Raw genomic sequence first — 12,451 nt, 5'->3', positions numbered from 1 at the left:
GAATTAAGGTTTTGGGAAAAGCACTAGTACGAGGGGAGTACCAACGTGGTACGCAAGGCAAGATGGATAAGGTGTCTAAGTCCATAACTAGTTCTGGTATGTACTTGACCCGACCCGACATGGTCCATTTGGGTTGCATGGCACCATGCACTGGATAAACTAAATGAGAGACATAACACTTATGGTTTACTAATATATTATATGCTCTAATATATTAATAATATTATTTAATTAGTTTTGATAAAGAATTAATTTAGAATTAATTAAGTGATCAAAAGATAACTAATTAAATATGTGGGTTGATTATGTAAATCATCCATAACTTATATAGTGGGCTAAGAGGCTCCATGGATAATCAAGTTGGGTTCCACCCATAGGATGCTCCATGGAGTTGACCTATGGATCATGGAAATGAAGAGTCATGTTACATTAGTGTTTACCTAATGCAACACACTATATAAACCATGTGATATCTCCCAAAATCGGCTACACATAGAGAAACAAGAGGGCTTGGCATATTTTAGTGTGTTATACATTCACTCCAAGTTTACTCCATAGCATTTGGTGTTGTTTGAAGCATTTGAGGCATCACACTTGGGGTGCTAGGCTCACAAGGTTTCAAGGAATCAAAATAAAAAAACAAGGTATGTCATTCTATCTTTCATTTAAGTTAAAATTCTCCCCATGTATGCTCGATAGGATCATGAACCTTGGAAATAAACTTGCATAAATTTTAAACAAACATACATCCAAGGTTTATTAGGGTTGCATGTACACTTAGGAAGTGTTAGAATGCTCAAAACCCCATCAGTGGTATCAGAGCCTAGGCTTGTTTGTTTGCTATTTGTGCAAAAATGTGTTAAAAAATCGAAACTGATTGATGTCTAACGAGTGGACTCGCCGAGTCCATGGGGGGCACTCGACGAGTCCAAATGAAAATTCATCCTACTCGCACTACTAGAAAAAAGGCCTTTTACGACGCTCATTGCGCGTCGTAAAACGCTCAGACGACGCGCAAATGCGTGTCAAGGAAGGCCCTGTCATAAAGAGAGACGACGCGCATTTACGACGCGCATTTATGACGCGCATTTACGACGCACGGTTATGACACGCAATGCGTATCAAGGAAGGCCCTGTCATAAAAGAAGACGACACGCATTTGCGTGTCGTAACCTTACGACGCGCGTGTTTATGACACGCAATGCGTATCAAGGAAGCCCCTGTCAAGAAAGGCCATGTCATAAATAAAGATGACACACATTTTTGCGTATCATAATTTTAAATGTTTAAAAAAAATATTATTTATAGATTTACTAATTTTTCATATTAAATAATACATTAGAAATCTCATAATAATAAATAAAATACCATAAATAACAAAGATAATTCATTTCACTAATATGTCAAATACAAATAATTATTTCAATAGTGAGTAAATGTTATAAAAAAATGAACTCATTTATATACAATTGCATTATTTAGCTTACTATGTGCCAACAACTTCTATCTTTTTCCTTCTCTGCATAAACTTCATTAGCAACATCCTAAAGAACTTCTATCTTTTTCATCAGCAACATCCTCAAAAACTTCTATCTTTTTCCTTCTCTGCATAAACTTCTATCTCACACTCAATGTAGTTTTAAACATCAGGTTTAAAAAATCAACTTTAAGGTTGCCTTGTTAAAGAGAATGACTAGAATAGATTTCCCTTTTTCACAAGGCATGTGCTTTGCTTGCACATATATATGGAATCATTCTAACAAAAAAAACTGTTCATGTCAGCTACTCCAAGGACTATTACGTAATTTAACATGAAGAATTTTGTCCAGATGAAAGGATTGACTTTAAACTTTATAAAAATCATTTAACAAAACTTACCTGTTTGTGCTGCTGCTGATTCCGGAGCCAATCCGCGACTCCATCACTTGAAATTACAAGCTGTCCACCAACAGAAGATAGCTGAAGATCATGAATAAATAAAAGTTGTTAATAAAACACACAACATGCAAAACATGATATGAATTTGTGTTGTGTGTTTCTTTGAGGGTAGAAGAGTAATTTTACACATACTGTGCCGACAAGTGCGTAAGCTACAACCAAGGGAGGTGAAGCCAGGTAGTTGGCTCTTGTTAGTGGGTGAACACGCCCTTCAAAGTTTCTATTTCCCGAAAGTTTCTATTTCCATAATTTAAGTCAAGTATGACAAAGGGTACAACTGTTAATAATAAAATAAGACACATTAAAATTCCCTAAATGGATGTGTTCAAAATTTTCAAATGTATATTCTCTTAAGAATAATAATATTAATTACCTGCTAACAAATCCAATTGTGTAACTCGATAGGATTACAAGCCTTAGCAAACTCTACACTTTGAAATTCTCCAAAAAGATTTGTTCTCATTTTGATGAGAGACTAACTTTCTTCCCTTCCACAATAAACTTTTCACTGCGTTCAAGCTACAGGAAAAAATAAAATAACAGAAATTATTAATATCAGAATCAAATGCAACCATATTCTATATAGTGTGACCAGAAAAAAAAAATCATACCTTCTGTCTCAAAAATTCAAGAGAATCCTTCTTTGAAGAGAAATTGGAAAAAATTGAAGAGTTTTCATCGATTAGAGCTTTGAGTTTTTTAAGCTTCAATGATTTCTCAGGTACCTGGCTAAGAAGCTTTCTACAGAGTTTCTTTAGCTTCACTTTTGATTTCGACACATCATCAATTTTTTGTTTTTTTAAAGAATGATCATCTTCCGACTCAGACTCCTCCCTCTCACTGTCGCTAAAAGACGTTTTTGTCCCTTGAAAGCGAACCCCTGCTATTTTCCTTGGGCGATCCTTTATACCAAGTCCCTGTTTTCCAGAAGTTGCTTTATCCTGCAAAAACAACAAAATATGTCAATTTTGTAGATGTTGATTCTTTATTCAAAAGTTGAGGTCTTTTTAGTTTTTATTATTAAAAAAAAAAAGGTACATACTTGTACAAGTTTGTAAAGATTCTCTTGATCCTCTTCATAAAATGCAGTCCTTTTGTTACTATTTTGAGTGATTTCCGATGTGCTGTTAGACTTCTTTCTCTTGGATTGTGCTCCAAGTAATCCTCCAGACACAAATCCAAATTTGTTACCCCACCAGTCTGGAGATATTTCTTTTTCATATTCAGCTGCTAACAAATATTGAGATATTAAAAATATGGTTTTCTTTTTAGTTTTAATACACCACTAAACCATAAAAATAAAGCATAACATGAAGTACAAAATTACCTTGTGTTTCAGGATTATCAGATGCTTCCACCAGCTGTGCTTTATTATAAATATGATCCCTATGATTTCTGATTTTTACTTTGTTTCACTCCAAAATTGGAACTTGGAACATTTTTTTTTCAATTTTGGTCCCTAGAATGTTGAAATAAGGACTAAAACTGAAAAAAAAGGTTTCATGTTTGGACTAAACAAGGAAAAAGCAAAAATTACAGGGACCATTTTTGTAATTTACTACATATAGTGCAGCCATGGCCTACTATGCTGAATCCCTGCTAGTCCAAGTACTTTTGCAGGCAACTGTATACATGAGGAAAGTTATAAAAATGGAAGGCAAAGAGATTAAAAGATAATCAAGGACAAAATCATAATTTTACCTCTAGAGCAAGTATTTTGTGACAACCCCTGAACCAGGCAAATAGATGCCCATGTGCCAATAATCATTGTCACAAATTATTATATAAATAAATAACTAAGCCTACATCTTATAAAACCACTATAGTTTAATGAAAGAAAAAAGGCTGAAAGAAAAAAGATAAAGAAAGGCTGAAAGATGGGTTGGTGAGAGGTGAGCCAATTGTCAGTAAATCATCTTCTACTTGATTTGCATATACATTTATTGCATCAAAAAGGCTGAAAGAAAAAAGATAAAGAAAATACAAATGAATGTTGTTTTTTTTTCAAATATTGTTAAGATAAGAATCAGAATATAAGATATTTGGTAGAATAGATAACTGATAACCTGCTGCCTCTTGTCATGATAGAGGCGGGATCAAACCGAAATCCATCGACATGCATCTTTGTTACCCAATATCTGTAGGAAGGTTTCATAAAGAAAAACTTAATTTACCAAGAATCAGGAACACATGTATCAAAAGGGATCTGTTTGCAGTTTTGGTCAAAGGGCAAGATGGTCAGTTGAAAAAATATCAACAACTGGGTGTTAGATTAAATGCTCCAGATATCAAAATTATTATGAAACAATAAAATAAGGGCAATGTCTTCCAAACAAATTCCTTTTGGGACCAAAACTAAGTAAGTGCTAAACTCAGGGAGCAAAATTGTAATTTACTCTTGAAATAATAACTGAAAACAGGGGATAGGTAAGTAGCAACTTATATACCTCAAGGAATCTACTATGAATTGGCGTACAATAGGATGGTTGCAGTTGAAGGTGTTTCCACATCCTGAATAGTTGTAGAACTCTCCCTACAAGATCATAAAATAAATGGTACCTTAAAGTGAGAAAATGACCATCATACCCCCCTTCAACTTCATGAGTGAAACGGGTGTTGGTTGGATGGAATTAAACGATGAAGAAATGCAATATATAGGTACATGGTAATGGAATAAGCAAGATAATGGAATTATGCAATGTAATCAACAATTCCAATACATTTGTCATCATATTCAATCCAACCAAAATAGACCCTTAGTGTACCATAAGTATTAAGAAAGATTGCATCACTTACCTTGAGCCCCTACATTTTATGGAAGCTGTTATAGGTGAAGCTTCATCTTCCAACTCTTCCTTTGGCAGAAGCAGCAGCATGCCATTATTTACAGGAGGGGGGTAGGTTCATTTCGGAACGATCCGGTACGGTATACAATTTAGTATGGTACAGTGTACCAAATTCCAAAACCAAAACATGAACTTTGAGTAAATTCGGTGAAATAAAAATAGAACAAAAACAAAAGAAGAATAAGAAGAATGAAGAAGGAGAAGAGTAGAAGTGTAGAGCAGATTTGGATGATGGAATTCAATATGTATTTGTAGGTATACATACATGTTAGTGCTAGTCTGGTACGTATAGACTTTGTAGAAATTGGGAATTGGAACAGTGGTATAGAATACACAAACAATCATTCTAGAAGATGATTTCAAATTGAGTAATATATACGCAATTATAGTACCTAGAATAAGAAATTGAACATTAGTGTGTAAGATGGTTCAGTGAATTAGAAGAATTAAGAGTCGATGTGGAAACAGTCGGCAGTTTCGCGCCATTCCAAAAAATCGGGATACCAATATCAGAAATTGACGTACTAATTTCAGAAATTGAACCCAAAATCGTGTTTTGGAACTATTGGATTACTGAATCAAACTTGTTCCAGATTTCGATTGGGAACTATCTCGACACCGTACCAGTTTGCGATCCAGGTCACGTTCGGAACGCTTTCGTACCCGATTGGGTACGAAACGATTTGGTACGCAATTCGTGGCCTTCTGAGCGAATCTAAGGGGTAACTATGAGAGAAACCTTTTCATATATATAAGCATCTGATTTAGGTAAAACCTACACTGGAAAGAAAAAGAGGTCATCGTGATCAAGATCTTGTAGTTTTTTTGCGGGAAACCTAGAACTGTAAACTGAAAAGTAGTAGAAAAGTTATATAGGGGCAAAGAGGAAGGAGATGAGAAACGCGAGGCCATAGAAACATATAGACAAAAGGGAGAGAAAATAATCGTTGATGATAGAGCCTTAGAAGGATTAGAAGCGAATCTAAGGGGTTGAACCCAACCATCGTTGCATCTTCATTCCCCACAACCACCGTCTGGCCTCTTCCTTCATTGGAGCCACCGTCGCCGCCTCTTCTTTCCCTCAAGCCAACATCTCAAACCTTTCTCAAGCAATTTGATTCTTGAGAGAGAGAGAGAGAGCAATCACACCGACAACTGTTTTTTTTTGTGAAGGACCTGAATATCATACACAATAAAGCACCCACACAAAACCTTGAAAGCAAACACAAATTGTGATGGAAGCTATTGTTGTTGGTGATGCCCGATTCATCAAAAGAAAATCATTCTTCGATCAATCTTCTATTTTGTGAAAGAAGATATTACAATTTCAAATGTGTTATGTTTGATTAGGGTTTGCACATAGAAGGAAGTGAAAGTCGATCGGAGAGGAAGGGGTTTGCAGAGAGAAAGAAGGGAGAGAATGAAGTCGATTTTGGCGGGTGTAGAGAGTAGAGAGGAAGAGCACGCGGGTGTTCAAAATTTTAGGGGATTTAGTTTCCCCCCTTACCTGTCAAGGAGTCCAGAAACGCGCGTTTATTAAAATTATAAAGCGACATTTGTAGAGGACGCCCGTTTTATTATAGGTGCCCTCCGTGTTTTTAATATTTTTACATGAGACACTAATTTAAGGACACTCAGTAATGCGCGACCTAAATTCTTCAAATTTTTTAAGAGATGACACTTTTTAATGTCGCTCTCTAATGCGTAACATAAATCAAAGAGCGTCGTGTTTTGCGCGTCGTAAAAGGCCTTTTTTCTAGTAGTGTCGTCGAGTAGGTTCATGAACTCGACGAGTGGGTGGCTCTGATAGCATATTTTCGACTTTTGTTGGTGGAAATAGACTAAAAACATTACCATAAACTGTTATGGTGCTTTAAAACTTGTTTTAGATTGTGTAATGTTTATGCTAATCCATTTATAATGGCAATTATCAAAAATTACAAGTTTTAAGAGTAATTTATGATTCTTGAAATGTTCATATTTATGTTCTTGAACTTATGAAGATTAGATGATCATAGGAATTGTTTGTAAGCTACTTGGTAGTTTAATTGTTGATCATTATGTGTTCTAATAGAGTCCATAACTTGTCCTCAAGTTATGGAAAACCAAAGGTCACACTTTAATAAAAGCCATTAAAAGAACACAAGAGTTATAAAAATGAAGAGTCTTCATTTTTAATACTCAATTAATTCATAAGTTATGAGAAATGAAAAGTTTTGAAAGTTTACAAAACTTGCCCTCAAGTTTTGTAACAAGTAAAGTCATGATTAAAACTTTAGTTCCAACCCTTAGAATTTTAAAAGTTAGAATTCAACCCTTATACTTTATAATATTATAAGTTAATAATATATATGTATAAGATCAAGTCGTCTTACCGCTAGTACGCCTCATTCACGAAGCCGGTCTATAAGGGGGTATAAGGTTGTTGCCTATAAAATGGCAACTTAATGGGTGTCCACTCTCACCCACCGCTTCCTTGATCGGTGAGGGGTCGTTAGCCGAATGTGTAGGACAAGGACTTATAAATTCTCATTAAAAGCATAATGAATATTATAAAGTAACTAAATGTTTTATTAAATTCCGAATCTTAGTTACTTTAAGAAAATGTGAATAAGGTGCTAATCCATAAAATTACATTTTACACTTTGTTTAAGTCGTTAGTGGAGCGTATGTTGTTAACCGACACACTAACTTGGACTTAACAAGGTAGGTAAAAGGCTACTTAAAGTTTATTATAGGTCAGTGGAGCGCGTGTGGTTAACCGGCGCATCGATCGAGTAATAAACATTGAGGGTAACAAGTAATTTGCATGGTTACTTCACACCTCGTTTTGTGATCCTTGGTTTCCCTGTCACAAAACTTGGAGGGCACACTCGAGATTGAAACATGCCTTTGAAAAGTTCATTGAATCTCAAAAGAATCTAGGAATTTCTAAGAACCAAATTAAAACTTAATATATTAATATTTCGTTTTTGGTGGAAATTGGTGAATTGTCATTCACCTACCTTTCAAATATGTTATTACTTAGATTACGACATAACTCTTCTAAGTATAATGTATTGTGATTGGGTCCTAGCCTTAATATTACATTTGGGTGTTTTATTAAGGACTATATTTATATCTAAACCAATCTTGTCTAACTTCTTGCTCAGATGTCTTCAAACAATGCTGCTTCTGGCTCTAATCCTAATGGCTCCTTTACCCTTATGAACTTGTGTGGGAAAGTCACTTTTGATGGATCCAATTTCAATGAATGGATCGGAAACATCAGGATGATTACCCGCTACCGGGAAAAGGAATATGTCCTCGATAAGGAGCTTAAAGAGATTGATGAGACCACTGCAACTCGCCAGGAGATCGCTGACTTCCGGGCACATGAAAGTGATGCCACCAAAGTGGCATGCATCATGATGGCCACCATGACAGCGGAACTCCAAAAGTCCTATGAGGACTTCTACCCTTTTGAAATGCACCAAGACTTGATGGAAAGATACCATCAAAGTGCCTGACAAGAGAAGTATGAAATCATCTCCTCCATGATAACAGCCTGAATGAAGGATGATGAACCCATCACGGGCCACATGCAGAAAATGAAAAGATTTGTGGACCGCCTGCTGAAGCTTATTGTGAACTTCCCCGAGGAGCTTGCAATAGATATTATTTTGCACTCAGCAAACTTCAAGGACTCCTAAAGACCACGGAAAGTGGTCTTAAGGATAAGTCGGTTGTTACTCCTACTCCTACCAACTTCGCCCCTGTCTTGGCAATTGGGAAAGGGTAGGGTAACAAGAGGAAGAGCCCCTTGAAGGGTACCAAGGGTAAGACCCTTGAAGGCTCCTCTTCAAATGGAGCCAAGAAAGGTTTCATCACTCCTTCTGCTGACCCAAAACAGGCTGAATGCTTTTATTGCCATGAAAAGGCACATTGGAAGCATAACTGCCTAAAATAACAACAAGATGTGAAGGATGGGAAAGTTAAACCCAACCATGCAGGTATTTACACTATCTTATCTAATAACTCACCCTATTCTAACTCTTGGGTCCTTGATACCGGTTGCGGTATTCATATCTGTTCTGATTTGCAGGGATTAAGAAGTAGTGAGAATGTGGAGCATGGAAGAATAAACTTGATCACGGGGAATAGGAAAGCTTCACCTGTCACCAAGATTGGAGTTTATACTTTATCGCTAAGTAGTGGGTTTAGTTTAGATTTGAATAAATGTTGTTATTCTCCAAAAATAGCAAGAAATATTATTTACTTCCATGAATTGTATAAACAAGGATTTACTTTTCATTTGATAATGAAGTTGGTTCAATTAATGCTTTCTTTAATAATGTACTTTATTTTAAAGCATTACCTTGTGATGGTGTGTATGAAGCTGTATTTGTGGTTGATAACTTAGGAAATAATGTGATGTGTATTGATTCGGTTGATAATAATAACTTGGATAAAGCATTATTATGGCATTTTCGTCGTGGACATATAAGCAAGAAACACATAGGCCAACTCCAAAAGAATGGAGTTTTGGAATTATTTGACATAAAGTCAGATGATAGTTGCGAATCATGCTTACTTGGAATAATGTCAAAGTCACCCTTCACTGGTTCTTGTGAGAGGGGTGAAGGTTTGTTGGATCTCGTACACACGGATGTGTGTGGAACCATCAAATATGCCACAAGGGATGTTAATTGTTATTATTTGACTTTTACTGATGATTATAGTAGATATGGATATGTCTACTTAATCAAGCATAATTCAAAGACTTTTGAAAGGTTTACAGAGTTTAAACAGGAAGTCGAGAATCAATTGTTCAGGAAGATTAAGATGCTTCGATTTGATCGAGGTGGTGACTATCTTAGTTCAGAGTTCCTCGACTATCTCAGGGAATGTGGGATTGTCTCACAATTGACACCTCCCAGGACACCGCTGTTGAATGGTGTGGCTGAGAGGCATAATCGAACCTTGTTGGATATGGTTCGTTCCATGATGAGTCGAGCTTCGCCACCAATATGATTTTGGGGGTATGCCTTAGACACTGCCGCCCATATCCTTAATCTGGTACCTACAAAGAAAGTTGCCAAAACTCCTCATGAGATGTGGACTGGTAAAGTATCCAAACTAGACCAAATCAAGATTTAGGGTTGAGAGGCTTTCGTGAGACGCAAGACTCATGATAACCTCAAACCTCGAAGTGAGAGGTGTATTTTCATCAGCTACCCACATAAATCCTTTGGTTACCTCTTCTACAGACCTAGTGAGAATGTGGTCTTTGTAGCAAGGAGGGGTGTCTTTCGAGAAAGAGAGTTCATAAGCCAAGGAAACAGTGGGAGGCAAGTTGACCTTGAAAAAATTCAAGAGTCAAGTGGTGAAAGAACTTCAAACTCTAGCACTCAACTTGAGGTGGAAACTCCTGTTGAGACAATTGACGAGTCTGTACCTCTGAGGCAATCCACAAGAGTTAGAAATTCACTTGAGCATTACTATGGTTTTCATATTACTGCGGAAGATGATACACATATTAGTGATGAGACACTAGTAGGGCTGGATGAACCTAACAGTTATGCAGAAGCCATGGTAGGCCCTGAGTCAGCCAAATGGAAAGAGACAATAGACAGTGAGATACAATCCATGTATGACAATCAAGTTTGGAACTTGGTTGAGAATGTACCAAGTCGTAAGACTGTAGGGTGCAAATGGATCTTCAAGAATAAGAACGGCATGGATGGTAATGTACACACTTATAAGGCACGACTGGTTGCAAAGGGCTTTTCTCAAACTCCGAGAGTTGATTATGATGAAACCTTTTCTCTAGTAGCCAAGATTAAGTCTATTAGGGTTATGTTAGCCATAACTACATTTCATGACTATGAAATATGGAAAATGGATGTCAAAACCAATTTTCTTAATGGAAAGTTGGCTGAGGATGTTTACATGAGTCAGCTAGAGGGTTTTGTCAGTACAAAGTACCCTAATAGAGTGTTTAAGCTTGAGAAATCCATTTATGGATTAAATCAGGCACCTCGTAGATGGAATCTTTGCTTTGATGAGAAAGTCAAAAAGTTTGGCTTTTCTAGGAGTGAAGATGAGTCTTGCGTGTATGTCAAGGCTAGTGGGAGTATAGTTAGCTTTTTGGTGTTGTATGTGGATGACATACTACTCATAGGAAAAGACATCCCAACTCTGCAGGAAGTTAAGTCCTGGCTTGGGAAGTGTTTCTCTATGAAGGACCTAGGAGAAGCTTCCTATATTCTAGGGATAAGGATCTTGAGAGACCGGAGTAAAAAACTAAATGGACTTATTTAGAGTACCTACTTGGATAAGGTGCTAAAAAGGTTCAGCATGCACGACTCCACGAAAGGAGAGTTACCTATTCAGTGTACGCCAGACTGAGTAAAACTCAGATCCCGAGTACTGAGGCTGAGATAGCAAAAATGAGTTGAGTACCTTATGCTTATGCTGTAGGATCGATCATGCATGCTATGACCTGCACTCGACCTGATGTAGCCTTTGCGTTGAGCATGGTTAGCCAATATCTGGGGAACCCTGGCAACGCTCACTGGATTACAGTAAAGAATATCCTCAAGTACCTGCATAGGACTAAGGACTGGGTCCTTACCCTCGGTGGGAGTGATGACTTGAGAGTTGTAGGGTATTGTGATGCTGGCTTCCATACTGATAGGGATAATTTCCGCTCTCCGTCAGGTTGGGTCTTTACCTTAAACGGAGGAGCAATCACTTGGAAGAGTTCAAAACAGGAGACAGTAGTTGATTCTAGTTATGAATCATAGTATATAGCAGCGAGCGAGGCAGAAAAGGAGCCAATATGGCTGAAGAACTTCATTGGAGACCTTGGAGTTGTACCAGCTATAAAGGAGCCTATGGAAATTTTCTGTGATAGTGAAAGTGTTGTTGCCTTAGCCAAGGAACCAAGGGATTACAGGAGATCCAGACACCTCGACAGAAAATATCACTTTCTCAGACATCGCATAAAAGACGGAATCCTCGTGGCAAAGCGGGTATCATCAGATGAGAACCTAGCAGATCCCCTCACGAAGGGACTGAGTCGGGTTAAGCATCTTCAGCATGCTCGGAGCATAGGCCTAAAGGATGATATTAGTTTTAGTAGTTAGATAATTTTGGAAATTTGTAAAGTGTAATTGACATTTGATGATGAGTAAAAGTTGTGTTTATTTATGAGTAAAGTGTTGCTATCTTCTGTCAATCGTTTACTATAATTTCTTTTGCATGTTTTGACTTCTAGAATATTATGTTTTGTTTTTCATATTATTCAAATTTTCCACAATCGGTCATATGTTGGAAGTAGATATGAATTAAGACTGTCATGAAGTAGGTTGTAGGTATCAAGTTTTAGGACAACACTTCATGAGTACTCATAAGTTCTGAGTATTGGAATCAACCCACGCTCACTGGTATCACTTCATGGAATTTAACTCGAGTGATCGTGAGACGGTAACATCATAAAAGTCTTCAAACCTAGAGATATGATTTGTTGCCTATGAGTTGGTTATGCATTAATTGTACCAAAATGCATTGGTAACTCGATGTTATAAAACATGTTTTTGTGTATAATTCAACAAGTAGTAGAGCAAACATATGAGTCGAAGTCTATCTGTTCCTTCTTGAATTAGAAGTTGATATATGGGCCC

The 12,451-nt window shown here is 37.0% G+C and overlaps 1 protein-coding gene across 1 annotated transcript; it reads right to left on the bottom strand.

Moving 5' to 3' along the window:
* Nucleotides 1–2,227: 2,227 nt before the first annotated feature.
* On the bottom strand, nt 2,228–4,814 carry LOC145099086 (G-patch domain-containing protein 1-like). Its single transcript, XM_079036673.1, has 8 exons — nt 4,735–4,814; nt 4,415–4,471; nt 4,005–4,076; nt 3,877–3,895; nt 3,266–3,299; nt 2,981–3,165; nt 2,550–2,879; nt 2,228–2,457 (listed from the first exon to the last, which is right to left on the bottom strand). The coding sequence occupies exons 1-8, from the start codon at nt 4,812–4,814 to the stop codon at nt 2,398–2,400; spliced, it is 837 nt and encodes a 278-aa protein (XP_078892799.1). The 3' UTR covers nt 2,228–2,397.
* Between the last annotated feature and the right edge of the window lie 7,637 nt (nt 4,815–12,451).

The sequence above is a fragment of the Lactuca serriola genome, chromosome 4 (genome assembly GCF_051521515.1).
Source record: "Lactuca serriola cultivar US96UC23 chromosome 4, Lser_US96UC23_V15, whole genome shotgun sequence".
NCBI classification, from domain to species: domain Eukaryota; kingdom Viridiplantae; phylum Streptophyta; class Magnoliopsida; order Asterales; family Asteraceae; genus Lactuca; species Lactuca serriola.
The sequence above is the reverse complement of the archived record's forward strand: the minus strand, read 5'-3'. Positions and strand labels throughout refer to the sequence as shown.